This window comes from Cyprinus carpio, chromosome A23, assembly GCF_018340385.1.
Source record: "Cyprinus carpio isolate SPL01 chromosome A23, ASM1834038v1, whole genome shotgun sequence".
Classification (NCBI taxonomy): domain Eukaryota; kingdom Metazoa; phylum Chordata; class Actinopteri; order Cypriniformes; family Cyprinidae; genus Cyprinus; species Cyprinus carpio.
This window is the reverse complement of record NC_056594.1, coordinates 11,112,658-11,136,720: the sequence shown is the minus strand read 5'-3', so window position 1 is coordinate 11,136,720 and position 24,063 is coordinate 11,112,658. Positions and strand designations below refer to the sequence as shown.

Genomic DNA, 24,063 nt, shown 5'->3' with positions numbered 1-24,063 from the left:
GTTAACGAGTCATCATATTTTTGAATCTTCTGCCCGGTAACTATATACATCACAAGGTAACACATTTGCATAATCCCCACTTGCCCGCAAAATGTGTTTATCTGTTTTTTTCAAGTAACCCTCTGGACCAAAAAAATTATTATGGTAATGTGCGTTTCACGCATTGTATTCGGAAAGACCAGTCACAATAGACATGGCCAGCTGACCAATCAGAGCAGAGTAGGCTTATATAAGGGAGGAGTTTACAGACCTTTAATTCAGAACTGCTTTGAACGAACCATTTCAGAATCCTTTTTCACTAATATTAAATGTATATTCTGAGAAAATTACAATGTTTTCTGACCTTTGCATTTAAAGCTATTGTAGGGGACTCCAACATAATATTAGAACACTTTAAAATACCATATGACCTGCTCTTTAATGTTTTTTTTTTTGTTGTTTTTTTTTTAGCAACATAACAAAAAAGATAATACTCAGAAATGTTTCCTGGGCAGTGAATAAGCAAATTACAATGATTTCTGAAGGATCAAACTTGAGTAATGGCTGCTGAAAATGACAGGTTTTGCCATCACAAGGATACATTTATATTTTAAAATATAGAATGGAAAACAGTTATTCTTTTTACTTTGCAAGTTTGAAATCCTAAACAAATTGAAGTACAGGACTGAGTTGTCTGTTGATTGTATATAACAGGAAAATTTGTGTTTCATTGGAAAGTAAACTCCTCAAACACAAATTATGCTGCTACTTTTGAAGGCTTCATGAAACATGGATGCTCAAGGAAAAAGCTCATTACCTTAGTAACTCCTTAAATTCGTCATTCACCTTGATATGGAGATGACAGGCAGTATGGCACAGATGAGTTCAGTCCTTCACCCCCATTAAACAAGTGAACTCCCCTGTGTGAATCCTGAGATGAGTTCAGCAGGTTGACACGGCACCTCTAATGGATATTAATGTCTCTCCAACCGCCTGCTTTGTCAAACAGGATTACAGACACATCTGTGGCCTCAAGTTGGCCAAGAAAATTGTTGGAGAGGGCTTACAAAAGGCTGCATCCATATCTTATACGGCATGAAATTATGTCTGTCAATGAAAAAGGCCCGTGGTGTCAGTCTCTGCATTGTCTGAGGAAGAATGGACCTTTTTCTTTCCTGTGGATTTAATTTCCTCACTGTCAACCGCTGTGATCTCAGCCAGTGGTTTTTGAGCTGAGCAGCTTGTCTATAAAGCGACCAAGTGTGTGCGGATGGAGTCGTATAGTGTAAGCTTGATTCATCCTACTGATTGATGGAGATGCAAAAAGCTTTTACCATAAACACTTCAAAATACAGCTTAACTATTGGTTTTCAGGTTTTAGTTTTTTTCTTGAATGAAATTATTTTAAGTAAACAAATCGTTCACATCTTGTCACCATGCACTGACTCATAGGTCTCTCCGTGTGACTACTTTGGTGGTTTTTCCTGCCCTCAAAGACTGAGTAAAGCATGAGCCAGTAGTATTCGAGTGTGGACTGTGAAGGACCATTTCATTGGTTGGACCTCCTGACTGAACGAATGCACTAAATGAGTCTGTGTTTCGAGTCTGAACGAGACTCTGAGTGGAAACACTGAACAAACTAGGACATCTCGTTAGTTAACGAAATGAACAAATTAGGACATGTTGTTAGTGAATGAGTTGGCGTTATCGAGTTTAACCAAGATTTGGACTGTGAAATGTCATTTGTGAAAGAGAATCGGCTGAATGAAAGTGGGTATGTTGTTCATTCAGTGCGAAATGAGTCAATCTTAAGCAGAAGAATTATCCTAGTTATGCAATGTGTAAAAATTATTGATGATGATACACAAAGTAAATGATGCAAGGATATTTTTGAAACCTTTTTCTATAGATAAATCTATGTAACCATCATTTTAATAAAGGATAAGACAAGATGTGAATGATTCTGTTAAGTCAGTTATTTATTAAATGAGTCAAATAAAACTCAATAAGTCACCACCTACTGGTAATAATGTAATCTTAATGAGCGGTCACAAATTTAGGCATAAAATTCCCATTGTCCATTGGGCTGGTCTATATTCTCAAACAAACAGACAGTTTTTACTTTTTTGAGAGAATCTACCAACAAACATCTTATATCCGTCTCTGCTTTTTAAGACGAAAAAGTAGAAAGAAAAGAAAGTAGGAAAAAGACGAAGAAAGTACTTTAACATTGAGAAAATTATACACCTTTAAATTAGTGAGTTTGTGTTTAAGAGGCAAGAAAATGTCTTTCACCAAAGGATAAACTGTTATACTGAGACAATAAAGTGTTTACTGTGATTTTCCCTGTTGTAAAATGTGCCTCATAAAAAAGCACAACTGCTCACAGGAATGAAGATAAACAGATCTGTAAGATTATGAAAAAATGTGCGGTGCCACAAAGGTCTTTAATCAATTTCTCCCAGAATTCCATTAGCACCTACTTAAATACTCCAGTCATGTACAGTACACGGCGCACACATCTAATATGTCGGCGGGATATTGTTCTGCTGTCGTTCTCCCTCTCACATGGCACAGACTCTATTGTGGAGCCACAGATTTAATTCCACTCCTGTACACTGTCACTCACACCCACTTCGCCTCATTCAGCGGTAACCAACACCTCATTCACTGTGTCCACCACTCTAACTCACTCTGATGTGTGAGCGGGGAAGCCTTATATTCCTTCTGGCAGAAAGAGAATGTTCTGTCATCAATCATAGGCTGAGAGCGCCAGCCAAGAGTAATGTTTTACTGTCAAAGCCTTTTGGGGTATTAGGCTAATAGAATGAGTTTCATTGTACTTCCTAGAACACACTTTGTTCTTGGTAAGTGTTGATTGCTTTGCACCTGCAGATGACATGTGACACGTATTACATTTACTCTCGATCTTTGATTTATTTCTAGTCAATGGGCTATTTCTGTGTGGTACAAACATTTGTATTATTATGAGCGTTGAGGTTATTTTGGCCCATGGGCAGACGTGGCAGCTGTTGAGCAATTTGGTGTGAGCAAATAAAGGAGGCTTTCTGTCTTGCAGTCTGTGACTGGGAAATGATTTGAGTTTCGGTTGTGTCAAAACGCTGCGTGAATTTAACATATCATTCTGCAGTCACATGACTGGATGAAGAAGTCATCGTTTTTAAATATATTCTAAATTATAAATATGGTAACGTCCCAGTTCACCAGAGAGTCCCAGTTTCACAAGGTATGTCTTGACTCATCACTAAAAATGTAAATATGTCACCGTTTCAGCTGCTAGGACAAATAACTTCCAGTTAAAGGGATAGTTCACCCAAAAATTTAAAATCTGTCATTTACACTGATGATACGCTGAACAAAATGTACAGGTAAATAAAAAAAAATGTCCAAAAAATAGTAAGCAGCACAACTGTTCAACATCAAATCATCATATTAGAGTGATTTCTGAAGGATCATGTGACACTGAAGACTGGAGTAATGGCTGCTGAAGATTCAGCTTTTCCATCACAGGAATAATTTACATTTTTAAATCTTACAGTCTTTTGAATGGTAGTGTACATAGACTATTAAATATGGTGACGCTAACATCATGTTCTTGGGCATGTGACCTGAGAATCAAGGAGGCCAGACATTAGATGATGTTTTATATATCAGTCATATGGATTCATTTCATGAATTTAGAGCTTGAGTGTTTTGGACTTTATTGACTTTCTTAATATGGACAAAAACAGCTGAAACGTGATCCAGAATATCCTTTTAGCTACCTTCTCTGAAAGTGTTTGTGATTCACAACAGGATGACACTGAAGGAAAATATTTTTTTTTTCTTTTTTTGCTGTTATTATGTTTATTTAAATAACACTTTTCATAATATATATTATTTCAAAGTTGCTTTAAAGAAATAATAGACTAAATGTTTTCTATTTTTAATACTTTAAGCAAATCAGTCTGCAAGGACGGTTGTCATCATAATTTCACGCACTAGCTGCTGCTCCCTGTCATCCTCTCAATGCAGGCAGATCACATTTTGAGAACATCTTTTAAAACTGCTGTTATTTCTTTACTGCTGCTTTTTTTTATTTCAAGGGTGGGTGGGTGCCCTCTGTTTCCTGATTTGAAAGTTAAAAAGTCATTCTATTTCTAAATTGTTTGCATTATCATTTAAACATCAATTTTTTTTCTTTATTTTTTTTTTTGCAAAGGGAGATTCTTTGTGAAGCAGATATCATAATCATAATAAACACCTAAATATCCAGTTTTCACAAAGTAATTAAATTCTTCATTTTAAAGAAAATTCTGAATAGCACAAGCACATTTGCATTTTGTTTTCAGTAAAACAAGGCAGCAGGGAAAAACTGTGCTGTGATTTTACAAGGTCTTTGTTAGTTTATTCCACAGATACATCTGAGTGCCATTCGGCTCTTTGTATGCCAAACAAAAGATTATCAGTGCGAGACCAAGCTTCAGAACTGCACTGGAGGCCCATCAGAATGTTTTATGAAGGCTTTCACTTCCTGTATTTCCTTTTGATTCCAAACTGAAATATAAAGATGGCTGTTTTATAAGAAAATGTGCTTGATGTGTGGAGACATTAATGAGAGTGAGAGGAATGATAATGTGCTCCAGACATTTACAGTATGTATGTGTGATGCATCCTAAAACAAACTCATTAAATCTATTTCTAAATGAATGACTTGTTTATTCTGATTTACCATTGACTATAGTTGGTCTCTACTTTTCTTAATGCAGCATGTCCATCTGGGTCCTTCAAAGCATCTCAAGGGGACCAGCAATGTCTCCAGTGTCCCATCAACAGCCGCACCACCAATGAGGGTGCAACCAACTGTGTGTGCCGCAGTGGATACTACCATGCAGACTCTGACCCTCTACAGATGCCCTGTACCAGTATGTCATTCTCTTATGCTATTTTATGTCATTTATGGTGGTTTTGACTCTCTTTTTTGAAAATCAGACAGGCTTTGATGTGGTCCATACAAACACCTAGTCAATTTTGATTATCTTCAAAGCAGTCAGAAATAATATTTTCTCAGTACGGATGGCAAGAAATAAGGATGCATGATGTTCCATATTGGTTATCAGCTGATATATATATATATATATATATATATATATATATATATATATATATTTTTTAAAAAATATTTATATTTTTTTTTTTTTTTTTTTTTTTTTTTTTTTTAATCAGGAGTTCTTGCTGATAATCAGAATTTTATTTATCTGCTAATATTTAATTGTTCAGCTTATTTACTATATTTTTGCATTTAGTTTACCTTTGCCATCATCTAACACTCATCTTAAAGTTAATCTTAAAAAATATTATTTAATTGTAAATCTTAAAATATTTATAATTTTTCATACGGTATGTTGTGATTCAACTGTAACATTTAAATAGATTAATTTTATTTGTTTTACATAAAAATATAGAATTTTAATATGCAAAATTTATTGATTATAGTATATAACATGAAAATAATTATTAGCTTATCAGACAGAAGTTTATTCTTTGTTTATTATTATTATATAATAATAATAATAATTTTAACTTGTGCTGTCAATTGATTAAAACAATTAATGAATTAATCACACATTGTTTTCTGAAATTAATTGCAGATTAAGATCTTAAGATCTGACCACAGTTCACTGTTCTTCTACTGAAGCTCCCTCCTCACTTGAACCTTTAATTTTGCGCTCGTTTGACTAGAGCCTGGCACTGAGGCGAAGCTGGAGTGCGCATCTGAAAAGTCTCCCATTTGATGTGGTCGTAAAGATGTTCTGCATCTAAATCAATGCTACTCTTGTCGAGAAAAAAGAGACCGATGCAGCAGTTGTGAGTGGGGTGGAAATGCATTAATTTTCACAGCACTAATTTTAACACTGATATTGTTACAATTAATAATATTTAAAAAAGCTATGTAATAATAATAATAACAACAATAAAATAATATTGTTGTTGATAAATTCGTTAATTAAATAATAATAATAGCAGCAGTTTATTAAACTGCAATTTACTCCTCAAGACATTCTGTAATGCACAGGTTCAAATACACACGTGACAATTAAAAGAATTCGTCTCTCAGCCAGACAGCCCTCGGGTACAGAATTAAGTTGATACTGTAAAAGACTGCTGTTGCAGTTAACTGCTTTAATTTAGTATCAGCTTCTGTCACAGTACCGGTCATCTTGACATGCTTACTGTACTTAAAAACATCAGTTACTTCAGCATTGTGACTCATGTTGTACAGGTATATACTTTAGCATGTAGGCAGCCTTTTCCTTTTTTTCATGGGGTTGCCCTTTTAGAGCTCCAGTTAAGTGCAGCAAAAAGAAAATGAGTGTGTAACTCACTGAACATTCATTCGTTGCTTTAACTCAGTGAGCAGCGAGATTGGCCCGACGGGATTTGCATAATGCTCTGTTCTTTTGGGGAGGGTGGGCCTGTGTGAATGCTGGAGTAGTGCTCTACACTGTCAGTAATCTGAACTGCTGCACTGTGTCCAGAATAGAGGGAGGAGAACATTCTTCCCTTTCACTCTTGTTTTACATTACAATCAACCACTTCTCTTTTTATCTCTTGTCATTACCCATTATGAAATTATTACTTTAATGTGGCTTGTTAGAAAGCGGAGATTACTTTGATCCAGTTTCTTTTTTAAAAGAACAGTGATAATAGGCTAATGGATAAGTGAAAATCAGATCATAAAGACACAAGACGGAGCAGTTAGATTGTGCTCAAGTCAGCAGCACAGCAGACTATGAGGGGAAAAAAGCCATGGGACAGGACACGTAAAGTTACTTAACATCACATAGGCCTAATTTAGGGACAATTTAGGTGGCCTATTATTGTGACTTGATAAGATTAAATCTGATGACTAATTGAAAGGGTTCACATACTTTTTCTTGCGACCTTACACCATATAATCCAAGAATCTATTCCTCGGCTGGTTTTAATTAAACTCCTGTCCTGATAAGATGTAGACTTGCTGATGAGGCAGTGTGGTTTGACTCTCCACAGCGGTTCCGTCAGCACCCCAGAGAGTGATTTCTAGCGTGAACGAGACTTCCCTGCGGCTGGAGTGGGATCCACCGAAAGACAGCGGAGGCCGGGAGGACGTGGTCTACAACATCATCTGCAAGAGCTGTGGTTCAGGTCGAGGGGCCTGCACTCGCTGCGGTGACAATGTGCAGTTCGTGCCCCGCCAACTGGGCCTGACCGATCCCCGGGTCCATATCAGTGACCTGCTGGCCCACACGCAGTACACGTTTGAGATTCAGGCTGTGAATGGAGTGTCTGACCAGAGTCCCTTCTCACCTCAGTTCACCGCTGTCAACATCACCACAAACCAGGCCGGTAAGACAACGGGAACACAGGTTACGGTTTGAAACATCGCAGATGATGTTCATAGTCAAAATATTTTTAACTTGCTGGGGGCTGAATTTTACCTTCAGTAACATGAGCTTTTGTGTTACCGGGCAACTTTTGTAGATTTTAGTGTAAGGATAAATTATATTTAGTATAAGACTATTTCAGGGGTTTACAACGTTTTGAAGTCATGGACCTCTTGTTTATCTTAAAGTAGGTAAATATTTAAATGTGTTAAAAGCAGTTTATATTTTATATAATACATAAATAGTATATATGTATAAAATAATATTTAATATATTATAATATATTAGTATAATATAATTTTTTTTATATTATAGAATATATTTAATAGTTTATTTCATATTATATTGCTATGGTATTATACTATATTTATTATTATATATGATATATTAATATATATTATGTGTGTGTGTTTGTTTACATGTGTGTGTATTTTTGGTTGTTTATTTTTTTTATTAATATTAATATTAATATTAATAAAATATTTTTGAAATATCTGGAATTGATCTGGAAACTATGTAATTATAATTATACTCTTATCAAATTTGGTACATTTTGACTTATTTTATTTATTTATTTATTTACATTTCTATGCAAGAAACACCACCTAAGAAATGTGTCTAATTGTAGTCAGTTGATGCCAAAACCAGCGGAACTATTTACAGCCTTTTTAAAACATTTAGCTGACCAGCTGCCTATTCAGGCAACCCACCGGCTTGGTTTTGAAAATATACAATTTTACACATCACCAGATCGAAGTTAAACACTATCTCTGTTAGTCTCACTGTTAATGTTGCCAAGGTTTTTTTCCCCCGACAGAAAGATGCTTTGAGTGTCTTCAGTTTTATAGGACACCATCATGAAAGTGATGTGTTTGCATCTTTTTATCTTCACCTGATCAGATTTCTCATGTTCCCTCAATTTTTATCTGAGAACTGAAAGCTAGTCCACAACACTCGTCATATTGCTTTGTGCAGGGATTTTAAATGCCAGTCAAAAAGAGCCAGTTCAAAAGGAACATAATAGTGTTTAATAGAGCATTTTAATGAGAGCCGTGCCCCCGGCTGTGCTGCAGTGAACTCGCTGGCCCTATCACTAGAGACTGGGGCTCCACCGGTGTGCCTGTCAGTCCACATTACCGCTTCACTTCGGCCATTAAAAGACAAAAATCCACCTCACACCATCCACAACAACCCACCCCCCCACCCCACCCCCTAACACAGAGAGAGGGACAATGCCAGGACCGGCTGCTCAGCCAGAGCCCAAGCCTGAGCTCAACAGCTACGTGTTTACACAGCACTCAGGGATTTATTAATAATGTTGCTCTGAGAAACTTGCTAATGGTTTTTATAAAATACATGGTGTATGCATCAAATAAGGAAGAACAGTGTAAGAAAAATTTTTATTTTTATCATTATTATTAAAAATTTACATTGGATATTTAGCCTCAGGGAAGGAATTTCGAGAGTAAAAAAAAAAAAGCATGTTTCTTTATACCATAAGAACCTGCATTTTAAAAACATTAGGCCTATAGGTATTCCCATTAATGTTTTCAAGCCTTGAATACTTTGTTTTAAGCTGCGATGAACTAGGAAATTACTTTGTCATTTGCTACAGTGGAAATTCTTGTGGAGAAAAGAATGATTCTGAGATCCATTTCAGATGGAAATGCTCGTAATCTGTTCCTCTTTTTCTCCTCCAGAATACCGCAAGGACATATGAATTTATGTTTTTCACTGAGAGAGTACTACTTGTATTTCTCATAAATTGCAGTCAAAGAGAGCAGCGGAATGATGAAGTACCACTTACTGCAGACTCTTTGGAAAACAGATCACTTCATCAAACCAAAAGAAATTATTTTCAAATATAATGACTTGCTGTATTTTATGGACGCATACCTGTGGTGGATTCTCTCCAGGCATTCTGGGGATTCTTGAACTTTAGAAAACTGCATTTCCTTGAAAACATTGTTAAAGAAACCATGGCTGCTTAGAATAAACAAGATTTAGTTGATAATAGCATTTTGTTGTTGCCATTCCATTCCATGAGTTTTATAAACACTACCATTCAAAAGTTTGGAGTCAGGACAATTTTTTTTTTTCTTTTTTGAGAAGTGATGGAAGGAATTATTTTGTTGATAAGTGGTGTTGTGATGTTTATAATGTTATAAAATATTTATTTTTCAAATACATGTTATTTACAGCAAATCAACAAATTTTATTTTTTATATCAACAAATTATTATGTATGTATATCGAAGAATTTAATGACCGTTTCCACAAAAATATTAAGCAGCATCTGTTTTCAACATTAATGATAATAAGAAATGTTTCTTGAGCACCAAATCAGCGTATTAGAATGATTTCTGAAGGATCATGTGACACTGAAGACTAAAAATTCAGCTTTGCCATCATAGGAATGAAAAGGCTTCAAAAAAAGACCAAAAAATACCATAAACTTGGTCCATACAACTTGTGCACTACATGCCAAGTCTTCTTGAGCCATATGATTGTTTCTGTGAGGGAAAGACTGAAATTTTAGTTGAAAATCTTGGAGCTGGTCACCATTAATTTTCCATTGCTTGGGAAAAGAGCAGCTTGAACATTTCATGAAAGTTCTTTTTTTTTTTTTTGTTTCGCTGAAGAAAGTCATACAGGTTTCAAATGTCATACAGTAAATGATGGATGAATATGACTTTGGCTTGTCTGTAATATTTTCCTTTAGACTAGTCCTGTCATCAACAACAAATTATGGGGGTTAAAAAGTTGCATGTGCCTGAGGAATTGAATTTTGTGATTGTTTGAAATGGTTCATCTTCCTATTTGGAGTGTTAGTCTACTCACATCTGTCTTTTCTAGTGTTGTTTGGATGATGCTCTCCAACATACACAATGGCACGCTAAACTCCTCAACAATCCCATCCTCCTCACACACCATCCCATCATTCAGTGCAATAAATCAAGACACGGGGCTTGTTCTGCCCATTGAAACTAGTGCATGGAAAAACACTCAATCAAAGCTCAGGATCGAAGTTTACAGTGAAACTAAATAGCACAAGACATATTTTTTACACAGCATTGTGCGCTTAATATTCCTGAGCTCTGGGAGAAATTATAACAACCTGAGGCCTCAAACTCTTTGAGCGATCAACCATCAACTTTATGCCAGCTATGAATACAATGTATAAAACGTCTTTCTTTGGGCTTAACAGCCGTAATTATACAGAGATGGCACACGTGAAAGAGTATCAGTGTCATTTATTTGACCAATTTATTTTGAAAAAATATTAAAATGGTCTTAAAATGCTCAGATATTGTCTTACCTATTATATTTTATCATGCATGTCTAGGGAATCAGTATTTGGCGTATAAACCGAATCACTTTCCACCCATCAAACCCAAGCAAGCATGCCAGGAGCATATACTCTGCCACCCCGCTGCTCCAGCTGAACCCTGTTCAAGGCATCGATTGGCTTTAAGGCACTTTGATTTGTTTGATCTTTAAACCATAAGTGCAGTTTTACCAGCAGCTATAGTGTTTGCCAGCTTTCACGCTTGTCTTTTTGTTTCAAGCTTGTAAATGATAATGAAGTGTTACATGGGCTTCCAGAGTCTTTATTTTAGTAGTCAGCCTGAAGCTGCAGTTGATATAATGGCTGCTCTGTATCTAAAACTGCACGGGTGCCAGAGAACTGTGAGTACAACACAGTGGCCAGTTAACATGGGAGCTCCAGAACTATAGACATTATAGCTGATCTTTGTTGGAAATACTGTTGTGCTTAGGGAGGAATTTATCTGCTGTTGCAGTACTTTCCGGATTTCAAAAACAGTGAACCTTCCAGATTCATTATCTAAACCAAGGGTTTTCAACCAAAGGTCCCTACACTACCGCTCAGAAGTTTAGGGTCTGTAAGATTTTATTTTAAAAAATGTTTTTGAAAGAATCCCCTTATATGCCCATCAAGGTAACTTTTATTTGATCAAAAATACAATAAAAAAGTACTGAATATCATTACAATTAATTTTTTTTCTATTTTAATATATTTTAAAATGCAGTTTATTCCTGGGATAGAAAAGCTGGATTTTCAGGAGTCCATTGTTTTAGTGTCACATGATCCTTTAGAAATCATTCTAATATGCTGAATTGATGCTCAATAAACCTTTCTTATTATTACCTATGTTGAAAACCGTTATGTTGATTAATATTTTTGTGAAAACTGATACTTTTTCAGGACTCATTGATGAATAAAGAACAGAATTTATTTAAAATAGACATCTTTTGTAACATTAGAACAGTCTTTACTGTCACTTTTGACCAATTAAATGCATCTTTGCTGAATAAAAATGTTAATTTGTATATGGAACATACAAACATGGGATTTTCATGATAAAAATTTATCAAGGATTATGCAATGTATTCATTTTAATGTTCGTAATGAAAAGAGGGGCCTTGGCTTGGCTGAGATTCTGTGTGGTGATCTAAACTCATTCAGCATTGAGAACCTCTCTAATGTAATCTTTATTATGAAATAATTTTTCATGAAAAGATCCTCAGATGAACTCCTACATTTATGTATCTAGCTATCTTTATTTTTTATTATATTTCCTTTTTTATCACCCTCTATACAGCTCCATCTGCTGTGTCAATCATGCATCAGGTCAGTCGAACCGTGGACAGTATCACACTGTCCTGGTCCCAGCCAGACCAGCCCAATGGAGTCATTTTGGACTATGAGCTGCAGTATTATGAGAAGGTAATAAGTCATCAAATATACAGAAACATACTGAAAATAGAAACATTCTATGAAGTTCAATTGAGGTGAACTTCAAAAAATCCCTTTCAATGAATAATAATAATATTTTGGGATAAATGAATTATGCTCTTACACAAGCATAAATTAAGATTACTTAAGAGTGAAATTTAAGCTCAGGCCACATTAAGTGCCTGGGATCCCTAAATGAAGTAATTTTACTTTAATGAAGAACTAAATTAAATACACTACATGAATAGTGTTAGTTTAACACATAACACTCAAATAAATGTCCTATGTGTCTGTGAAGTTCTGGATTTCTGTACATCCCATTATGCTAATGAAATTGCTAATGTAGTACCAACAGAGTGTATTAAGTAAACTTCTATTGTGCAAATGTAAATTAGCTATGTGCAATTAAATTAAATTGTTATATAAAAAAAATAAAACGTTAAAAAAATGTTGCATTAGCATAAGTTTAATTAACTAAATTGGTCAAGCAGCAAAACCAAAAGAAATTAAACTGAATAATCGACATTTCTTCTAAAATGTGGACCATTTTATTTTTCTAAAAATGGTTTAATTGCTCCTGTATGGATTTTGCTTCTGTTATGTGATTTCTGATCTTTGGTTCAAATCTAGAATATGGCAGAGTCAAACTCCTCTCTACTGCGGAGTCAGACTAATACAGCGGTTATCTGGGGCCTGAAGCCGGGGACCATCTACGTCTTCCAGGTGCGGGCCAGAACAGTGGCGGGCTTTGGACGTTTAAGTGGGAAGATGTACTTCCAAACAATGACTGAAGGTACTGGACTTTAACAAACGTTTGCCACTAGACATGTTGATTTAGCTTTTCTGCTTTCCCAATTAATAGTCTGATTATTTCTTTACAAGTTAGGTGCTATAGTCTGGCAAAAACTGCTTTCCAGTCTCTGAAATAGCTTTAAGCGCAGTGTGTTGGATCACAATGTGCCAAGGTCAAAGCCAGAAACATGAGCCATCGCAGCATGTTGCTTATTCTTAATACTAATCTGAGACATGTAGCCACGTTCACTTTGACAAAAATGGAAACATTCGACAGCAGGGAACACTTTGCTACTTGGAAACACATTTATTTGTGTTTAGCAGGCATTAGAATATTCTGTGGCATGTCTGACAAAATCCAGAAAGTAACTGTTGACAAATTGTTATTAAAATGTCACACATGTAAAAAGTGTTGACAGTCAATTGCTAAAGATGAATCAACAGCCTGTGAAGGTTTGTTAGCCAATCAGAATCAAGAATTTAACAATACTGTGATATAAAATGTGGCAACAAAAATATTTGAGACCAATTTAGTCAGTTTTCTGTGTACACTACCAATCAAAAGTTTGGGCTCAGTAAGAAAGTTTTTGTAAGATGTATTAAATTGATCAAAAGTGACAGTAAAGTCATTTATGTACAGTCAAGTCATTTAAAGTTACAAATGATTTCTGTTTCAAATAAATGCTGTTCTTTTGAACTTTCTATTCATTACAGAACCCCGGGAAAAAATATATCATGCTCCACAAAACTATTACGCAGCACAACTATTTTCAACATTATTAATAAGAAATGTTTCTTGAGCACTTAATTAGCATATTGGAGTTAGGATCATGTTAGGACAGTATGCAAAGGGACTTTTTCATTTTTTTTATTAAAGTTAAATGTTAGTCTTTTTTGTGCTGATCTGATTTTGTGTCTACCATGTATACATCTGAAGAGGAGTACAGCTCCAGCCTGCAGGAGAAGCTGCCCCTCATTATCGGCTCTGCTGTTGCTGGTGTTGTTTTTCTCATCGCTGTGGTTGTGCTCATTATCGTCTGTAATCGGTGAGTCTGTTGGTTACCATGATCTGGAATAGATTAAATAAAACTGAACAGATGTTTGATTTCCTCTTTCTTTTATAAACTAAGAAACAGCTTAAAAGTGTTTCAAAGTAGCCTCTTTTTTCTGACATTTTCCTTCTTTTCCTGTTGGGGTCTCATCAGGAGAGGCAGTGACAGGACAGAATCTGAATACACTGACAAGCTTCAGCATTACACAAGCGGCCACAGTGAGTAAACCATTCAGTGACTTATAATATAATATTTCATTTGTGCTTATAATATTTACTTGATCTTTTTAAACAAGGCTCAAGTCAATGAATGAAAACAGCAGAGCTCATATAAACAGCATTTTAACCACGGCAAAACTTTACTGACAATTTAAAGATCTTTCCCACACAGTGACATGCTATGAATACACTACAGTGTTTTGAAATCAGTTCACGTGTTGATAAAGTAGTTGATCATAATTCAATTTTACTTAATTTCCTCTCCCAAAAGTGCTTGCATGCTCAGAATACTCCGACTTTATTATTTAGTGTGCCATATGATTCTGTTTCATTGATGGGTATTATAATGTTGACAGATAATTTAATAAGATAAATCATTTACTGTAAATATACATCACTGATTCTTAAGATATGGGACAAAACATAAGTTATAAATAATATAAATATAACTCTACTGTATATATATCTACAGTATATATAACTAAATACATATATAATATAATGTAATGAAATATAATATAATGCTAAAATAAGAAAATAAAATGAACTTGTACATTTGTGTTATTTTGGTGATCTGATATTCAAGTGAAAATGTCTTTTAAGAATCATTGATATGCAGTTATTACAGTATAGGCAATATATTTTATACTGCATACACTGCAGCTCCTGTTTCTCTTTCCAAGTGTCTCCAGGAATGAAGATCTACATTGATCCTTTCACATATGAGGATCCCAATGAGGCAGTGCGCGAGTTTGCCAAAGAAATAGAAGTGACCTGTGTGAAAATCGAGCAAGTCATTGGTGCAGGTGACTTTCACTGTTCACGTAAATAGGCAATATTTTAATATGCATAGATTTAATTGCATAGTGTGCTGATTTGCAGTCAAACCAACATCTTTGCATCTCATCTAGTTAGTCGACTACATATAAGCAAATCAACCTTTAATTAGAAAGCAGCTGCAATCTAGCAAAAGCCTGGAGCCTGTGTTCACACCTTTGATTATTGTTAAAGGAGCAACAAAGTTTTAGTAAACCAGGCTGCTAATTGAATTGTTTTCATCTAACTGAATTATAAATGACGTTCGCTGAGGTGTAATCATCTGGTCTAATCGTTTGAACTTTTAAGGTGAGTTTGGAGAGGTATGCAGCGGTAATCTCAGGCTTCCTGGGAAGAGGGAGATTCTGGTGGCCATTAAGACTCTGAAATCAGGCTACACTGAGAAGCAGCGGCGGGACTTCCTGAGCGAAGCCAGCATCATGGGGCAGTTTGACCATCCCAACATCATCCACCTGGAAGGAGTGGTGACCAAGAGCACTCCAGTAATGATCATCACTGAATTCATGGAGAACGGATCACTGGACTCCTTCCTTCGGGTAAGCTTCAGCGTTGCTGCAAGAAAACAACAACAGCAAGATTGAACGTTCACTTCAATTTTGTAAGTTGTCTTGGACTTGCTGACACCTAGTGGTGTGGAAGAAGTATCATGCAAAAAAAAAAACAACTTTTTAACTACCAATGCCATTTTAGGAATGCTCTTTTCTCACAGTTAACCATCATTAATTTGTTCCATAGTGAAATAAATCAACATGGCCACTTCTATTCACTTCTAATTGGGCTGCACGAGCCATTTAATCATTGTTATTTGTTAACCTACAATAAACACACAACATTTCTAGAGCCCCCCCACTCCCTAATTAAAAAAAATATATGTTTTTGCCCTCACATTTCCCTAAAACTAATTTAGTTCAGCTTTTTATTTCACAGGCACTTGTCCTTGTGCTGCTTTAAACTAACTCTAGATCCCATTGGGCAAGGCCCAGATGTGTCTGCAGAGAGGCACTGAAGTCCAGATGTTTTGCCACAAGATTTTGCCACAAGCTCACATAACAACGATGTTTTGTTAGAAAGGCTGATATTAAAATGTTAGATAAGCTTTTTTTTTTTCTTAATGTAGAGAAGAAACATATGTGTATCCTCTGTCATCAACACAAAATTTGATTATATTTTAATATATTTAATATTTCTGTATTCTCTGTATGACATCTTAGCAAAACGATGGCCAGTTCACTGTCATTCAGTTGGTTGGCATGCTGCGTGGCATTGCAGCTGGCATGAAATACCTCTGTGACATGAACTACGTACATCGTGATCTGGCTGCCCGCAACATCCTGGTTAACAGCAATCTAGTCTGCAAAGTATCCGATTTTGGGCTTTCTCGCTTTCTGGAAGATGACACATCAGATCCTACATACACAAGCGCCCTGGTGAGTGTCTGTTTAATGTGTTATATAGACTGACGCTATGTGGCAGCACCTACTTCATGCTAATGAAATATTTCTTACTAAATTCAATTTCCACAAAAGGGAGGGAAAATCCCAATACGATGGACTGCTCCCGAGGCTATTCAATACAGGAAGTTCACGTCTTCCAGTGATGTGTGGAGCTATGGGATCGTAATGTGGGAGGTCATGTCCTATGGAGAGCGACCATACTGGGACATGAGCAATCAAGATGTATGAATCAGTTCTTATATGATTACACAGTCATATTGATGATTACAGATTCAATTTTTCTTCTATTCTATTTTTCCATGAAGAGCTGGATAAGGATGTCCCCTAGTGGACGAACAGTGTCATTAAACACCATCTGAAAGTGCAAACATGAACGTGTATAACATTTTTATTGTTTTGTTATATTGATGTATTGTTAAGTATAACATGTTTAAAAAGTAATTTATCTTCCTATCAATCTAGGTAATAAATGCAATCGAGCAGGATTATAGGTTACCTCCTCCTATGGACTGTCCAAATGCACTGCACCAACTAATGTTGGACTGCTGGCAGAAGGACCGAAACAACCGTCCGAAGTTCAATCAGATTGTTAACACTCTGGATAAGATGATCCGTAATCCTGGCAGCCTGAAGGCCACCAGTCCTCTCTCTTCAGGGTAAGAGATTTTATTCTGGGTCAGCACAGACTAGAAGAGGCCAGCAAGCACTGAGCACTGAATCATATTCAGTTCATTAGTCTGAACCATATAATCATAAAAAAAATTGTTATTGCAAAAAATTAAAACAATAGTTGTTATTAGAATTCAGTATTCTTAGCACAGCCATTTGTCTGAACTTTATAATTAGAATGCAGGAAAATTTCCATCTAGTTTTATTTTATTTTTTTTTTAGTTAAATTTGCTCAGTTTGCATCTTAAAGTGATTTATGGTATATTATCTGTATTTCATAATTTAAAGTCAGTGTTAACCAATATCAGCCAATGCTCAAACGCCGGGGATGTGTGGTATATTATCTGTATTTCATAATTTAAAGTCAGTGTTAACCAATATCAGCCTTAATTAGATTACACAGCATACATGCTTATGCATTAGACAAACACAGTCATACAGTGGCTCCAGTGCGTGAATGCGAGCTCTTATTATTTCAGCCCATGCCCAAAAAATCCTGAACAAAAAACCTGGTGAAAAACGGTCCTTGGTCTCAAAAATGGTGAAAATGGTCTTACACATGTTTTCAGCAATACATTTCTAACATTTATAATGTGTTTATAAGGTATTTAAAATATAAAGACTGAAGAGAAACAAGTATATTTTTTTTATTTTTTATGTGTTTATGAGGTATTTGAGATTTAAGTAATGAAGTTTACATGAGTATGATAAGAAATTTGCCATCACAAAATGTTTTTATCAGAAAAAAGTTGTTTTGGTATTTATATTTCTCCATATGACTGTTTCCACTAGTAGGATCAAAAAATGCAGTGGTGAGCAAATTTTTGTACAGCAATGGTGATACCCATCAACCGATTTTTAATTCGTTCAGCTGGGTCAAATGTTTTTTTTTTTTTTCTAGTTTAGCAGAATACTTTTTAATTCGTTCAGCTGGGTCAAATGTTTTTTTTTTTTTTCTACACAAAAAAAAGAAAAACTCAGAACAGTTGTTGGGCACCAGATAGTAGGGAGGGTGAGTATGAAAGTCAATGTGCCCATCAACCGTTCGGATACAAACAAGTCCTCCACAAAATTTTCATTCTCAGCAGAAAAAAAGAAACTCATACAGGTTTAGAAAAAGTGGAGGGTGAGTAAATGATGACAGAATTGGATTCTGTTTTGCAGCTCATACAGGTTTAGAAGAAGTGGAGGGTGAGTAAATGATGACAGAATTTTCATTCTCATCCGAGTGAAGGTTGTATGAATGGCTGGATGCCATCAAAATGGGCCAGTACAAGGAGAACTTTGCCAATGAAGACCTCACTACCTTTGAAGCCGTGTCTCAGATGAATATGGAGTATGTTTTCGCTATCTTCTATATAGCTCAACATATTCACATCAATCATTTTGATTCATTTTAAGTTACAGAACCAGATGCTATAGCTGCCAGAAACCTATTACTGTAAATTCGATAGATAGTCTTGTCTGCTTAGATCATTCTTTTACTGGGACATTATGCAGTTGCTTCTCTCACGCCCTCTTTCTGTCCTCACAGTGACATTCTGAAGTTGGGAGTCACACTAGCTGGCCACCAGAAGAAGATTCTCAACAGTGTGCAGATGATGCGAGCCCAAATGAACCAGATCCAGTCAGTGGAGGTTTGATTCTTAAGAGTGGAGGATGGGACCAGCCTGTGCACACCAGACCCCTGTGGACCTCTGCACAGAAAGACGCCCTCCTCAGCGAGCCCTGTGTTCAGAGCCCAGCAGTAGTCACTTTTTCTAGGGATGATCAAGAACAGATCCCTGCAAGACCACTATGGTCTCGATACAGCACCAGCACACCGAAGACAAGCTGTAGTCTTTGCAATGGCCAAAATTATCCATAAATGTCATTCTGGCTGCATTTACATGCAAATTTATATTCTAGTATTATCTCTGACTTTGCAGTATGTCTAATAAACCACATAAAAACCTGTCTTTTTAAATGTTGGTTGGTATATCTATCATTTAATAGACAATTAAGAATGCATTTCTAATTTAAGGTGGCAGCCTTGTCAAATATACCATTTGCATAAACATAATAGCCTTTTGTATGTAAATTCCTTGCTCTAAGCAGCTTTCTCTATTGTTACATCATAAACTGTGCTAAATCACCAAACAAGTAACTATTTTTGCTAAAGTATTTCTGAGCATCTTCTGGGTCCATTAAAAAGCATTTATTAAGTGCAGACATTATACTATTAAAATTCAAATATTAGAAGAATATGTCACAGTTTTTGTTATATTATTTAAATGCAGTCATCTTTATCATGATATTAAAATTCAAATATTAGAAGAATATGTCACAGTTATAGTGCAGAATAAAAGGGTTGAAAAGCTTGTTCATGCATGTAAATGTAGCCACTATCACAAATGATTTTATAAAGATTATTTTAGCTTAGGGGTTAAATCTGCAATCTCTTTAAATGAGAACAAATCAGATATTGATTATATAGCCCCTTTACTCTCTGATATGATTTGATTCTCAACCATATTCACCAGAAATGTGCTGGATAATTTTACATTTAAAAACATTGTCTTGGTGTGCATCTGAAATGGACTATGGACTACTAGCAAGAAAAAAGGAGAAACAGTTATACATGTGTGATGCTCATGTATGATGAGGATCCATTTGATGGATCTTGTGCTGGCAGAATTTGCCAATATGAGGACTATTATAAAAATTCAACTATGTGAATAGTAGGCAAAGCAACCAGTACTGGTTCAGTCCGTTTTTTTTTTTTTTACAAAGAAATGTGATGAATATTTTTTATTTTCTTGATGAGTTTTATTTATTTGTTTTATGCTTTGTAAAACCATTACTTTCCAATTAACCATATAATCATGCACTAGTGTTGTACCACAGATGTTCTTGTCACATATCAGAAGCACTTAATGTGCTGATTTCCTCACAGAGCCTGCAGACAGAATTTAATAGAGGTGCATGCCGGATTTAATTTGGTGTTTGCTTTCTATTCCAATTTGTTTTTTGTTTTATATTGTTTTGATTTTTTTTTTTGAATAAGTTTTTTTTATTTCAAAATTTTGTCAATTTCTCATGTATATGTATACATGTATAATTATGTGTGTATATATACGTGCTGGCACTTAGCAATTAGGGTACAATTTGTTATCCAATTACTTTTTTTAAAGCATTAAAGACACTAATCCCATATTTTTTGTTGTAAGAATTGTTAGATGTTTGACAAACTATTATGTAACAAGATTAGCATGAAAGTAGCTAGTTCTGAACACTTTAAATGCCCCCGTCTCCCCCTTGAAACTTGTATTTGGCCTGTCCCACTTTTATTTTCAGCCCTTATTTTGTCTCCAATTTGCTGTCCACATGAAATAGTTCTTGCCACCAAGAAAGCACTGCACACACAAAAAGCAGCTGATGATATTCAAGAATGAGATGAAAAGAGAACAGACCTTTCGAAGACCTAAACACATATTACAAAAGACTTTAAGTCTGCTTTAATTGAAAGATATGTTTTATAATAATTAATTATGAATTTTAACATCAATATCCTTCCTTACTGGTATAGTTTTGTGTAGTTTATCTGAATTGTAGTGGTGTGGCAAAGGTCATTTTGACAGTATGAGCCTGAACTAAGTGAAAAGACTTCACTGACCATGCTTGGACATTTTTAAAAATATATATATCTTTGACATGTTTTACACAAACTTCATTACATATCCAGCATTATTGTAAAGTACTTTGCAAAAAAAAAAAAAAAACATGCTTGCTTGTTTGTTGTTTTCATTAAATACAGTGTTGGTTAATAAGCAGTTACAGTTCTAGTCTGTTGCTCTCCCTGGAGCACAGCACATTTGTAACCCAAAATAGTTGTTGAGTTGACACTTTGACACTGTGACACCGTCTCTCTAAAGTGAATGTGCTTCCTATCAACTTGTTGACTGGTCTTCCATGTCTAAACACTTTACACTTGTATAGAAATGCTCTTGTTCACTTTCTTAATAGGTCTGAATCTCACGTATTTTTGTTTCAATCACTCTCTCAGCACTAACACCTCTTACCAACCTTCGCTTGTTTTCCTCGTAGGTATACTGACTTTTAACGTGAGACAGGCTGCTGTGTCTGTTGTAAAGCTTTGCCTGACAAACTCATAACTGTTAATGGTTATGTGCTGCAATTTTTAGGTAAATATGCCCATATCTATATTCCATGCTTTCATTTTACATTAAACTGCATTTTTTTTTCAAAGTGTTGGGCAACTTCCTTTATGTAAAATGTAAAACTGAAAGTGCAATGTTTTGTAAGCAAAATCATTTATTATTGCAAAACCATTTCTTCTTCTCCTTTTAATTGAAATTTTAACAATTCAGGAAAACACCAGTAATCAACTTCATAAAGGGAATACAAAAAATTAATTTCAGGCTCAGTGGACTGTCATTGCAATTTTTTTATGTCATTACCATAACAACAGAATGGTAATAAAAAGATTGTAGGAAAAGAATGTACATATGTTAATATATTAGAAAATACCTTCATGTATATCTTTTTTTGTTTACTATTTTTAATTGTAATGTGGCAGTTTTTCCAGTTTTACTTTCTATTTGATAAATAATCCATTTCTCTGTGGTGAATATATGACTGTGGATTAGGCCATGTACACGCATACAATATGCACACACTTTCATTGGTAATAACTCATCATACACGCACACACACGCACTGTACTGTCCACCTTGACCACTGTGAGTGAAGCAGGAGGCTCTGGATTTGTATAAATGTACATTTACTGTAACCCTGTGAATGATGTTACAGGTGAATAATTTGTAGTATTGCTATTGATTTATTTTCTATGAAAGATCATTTGTGGCCCGTTTTGTTTTTCTTCAATAAAATATGGAGCAAGGGTCAGTGTCGGGGATCATGTGATAAGTGTTTTGTTTTTTGTTCTAAAGTCTAAATGATTGTTTTGTGTTGTGGATATTGTATTGCTCCAGACCACCAGGGGGAGTTGTAGGCTGCAAAATGAGATCTAGGTCTGTTGACATGCTTATGAAAAGTGAATTTTTGGAGGAATATCTAGCAGCAGAAATACTGGAGCAATCACAAATGTGAAAAAAAGTTTTAAAAACCTTTTAAAAAAAATTCTTATTTTTTTTTTTAATCAGAAACGTATTTCTGAATGTAGTTTTAACTTCGAAGTCTTTTTGTCCAAATTACTGTTTCCATGTTCTTCTTGAATTAATGTGCTTCTGGTATGGCATGTTTCTGTATCATTTTTAAACAAGTTTTTCACAGGTTCCTCAATATTTTGCAAATATTACTCATAATTGATCTGCTCCTATCAGAGATCACTTCAATTTTCTTGAAAAATGCCACTAATTTGCTTTCCTATTTTCCTGCAGTTCATGCCTCGAAAGCTATTGCCATTTGACCTTCTCCAACAGTTGATCTGAAGACTTATGCCTCCTGCCATCTATTCAGCCTAGTCTTGTTTTGTTGACATCCTCTACTCTCACCCAGATAGCAAACAAATTAGGAAGCTGTCAATACTCTGTGTTTGTGTGTGAGGGAAAGAGAGATAGGGAATAAGCTTCTCAAGCTGTAGTATTAGAAAGATTAGAAAACTTTTGGCTGTGATCTGGGTGCTACTGTGTGGAGCCTGAATTCAGACCATCTGTTCTTGCAGCAGTTGTTCCTTCTTAACTGTCATTAATTCTATTTTGCAGGTAATTTCTGAATATTCCACCAGTGGCAGACATGGTGTGTTCTGGAAAGATTTTTCAGCTCTATTTGGTGATGTTTAATCTTGTAGGTAGCTTGCTGGACACCAGTCTTGACAAATAGGGGTCAAGTAAAGTCGCATCAATGGCTAATCTTTGAAACACGATCAAACTGTGTCATGCCTATCTGATAACTGTAGTATCACCTCGCTGGCTGCAGTGGACAACAGTGTTTATGTAATCCCAGTGGAATTAGCCACCACAACAGACCACACCAAAAGTACAATGAAATATTAGTCCAGTAATCCCATAACCTGTATGAAATATGTGGCTATGTAATCCTACATATACTATGGTGCACTTATATCCACATAAACTGAATTTGTCAGTACTCTTGTGATTGAAAGTGCTTTAATGACCCAGTTTTGTTGATCCCTTGCAGTTAGGACTTCGATGCTGTGCATTCAAGTGGGTGTCCTAGTTTCAGAGACATTCATATTTTGTGACTATTGGTGCTTTTTTCCAACTCAACCACTATTTATTTTGTGGCCAGTTGTCTCAACAGTGAAAAGGTTCAGTAGGGTGACAGTATCTTCTTAGCTCTTGGGTATGTTGGTGAGGATCATCTGGAGTGAGGGCCCAGAATGCACCTGGAAGGAAAGTGTGTCACCATGTCCTCAGCCGAGGCTGACAGGTATTCTTTTTGAGGGCGCTGGCACTTGGTCTTCTTGCTGTGTGTGACTGTGTATATGGGATTATCATTTTTCTCTTTTAAGACCCTGGTGAGAAAATCCAAGCTGGATGATCTTCTCCACTAAGCCCTGTCATGCACGCTTCTAGACGATGAATAGTTTGGATCTGTAAAAGAATCAACTCAACCCTGCCAAAGCAAGGCACACAAAGTTATAAGCATTTTATTGTCTTGCACGCAAGTCACATTCTTAAATAAGTATTTAGTATTTACTTCACACTAAGTAGCATTACCTTTTGTTTGTGTCCTTTCCTGTTGTGTCCCCTCCACAACCCAGCTGTGTCAAACAGTATGTTGCTCATGATATTTATCATTTATTCATGTGCCAGACATTAATTGTGAATGGAAAATCTGCACAGCTTTTCTGACACTGCCAAATGCCCTACTGAGAAGATATCCTGTACCT

The 24,063-nt window shown here is 35.6% G+C and overlaps 1 protein-coding gene across 2 annotated transcripts in view; it reads left to right on the top strand.

The window, feature by feature from the left end:
* Nucleotides 1-17,207, top strand: part of LOC109112765 (ephrin type-B receptor 2-like) — a 44,915-nt gene extending 27,708 nt beyond the window's left edge. Inside the window, exons 4-15 of one of the 2 annotated variants that reach the window (XM_042713104.1) lie at nucleotides 4,749-4,904; nucleotides 7,033-7,368; nucleotides 12,031-12,155; nucleotides 12,795-12,957; nucleotides 13,894-14,002; nucleotides 14,162-14,226; nucleotides 14,910-15,032; nucleotides 15,352-15,599; nucleotides 16,275-16,490; nucleotides 16,590-16,739; nucleotides 16,823-16,894; nucleotides 16,980-17,118. In XM_042713104.1, the coding sequence (XP_042569038.1) occupies nucleotides 4,749-4,904; nucleotides 7,033-7,368; nucleotides 12,031-12,155; nucleotides 12,795-12,957; nucleotides 13,894-14,002; nucleotides 14,162-14,226; nucleotides 14,910-15,032; nucleotides 15,352-15,599; nucleotides 16,275-16,490; nucleotides 16,590-16,739; nucleotides 16,823-16,876 (1,745 nt within the window). In that variant the 3' untranslated portion in view covers nucleotides 16,877-16,894; nucleotides 16,980-17,118. Of the gene's footprint in view, nucleotides 1-4,748; nucleotides 4,905-7,032; nucleotides 7,369-12,030; nucleotides 12,156-12,794; nucleotides 12,958-13,893; nucleotides 14,003-14,161; nucleotides 14,227-14,909; nucleotides 15,033-15,351; nucleotides 15,600-16,274; nucleotides 16,491-16,589; nucleotides 16,740-16,822; nucleotides 16,895-16,979 lie in introns of both variants that reach the window. The other variant, XM_042713103.1, reaches the window with a different exon arrangement.
* Nucleotides 17,208-24,063: the final 6,856 nt, after the last annotated feature.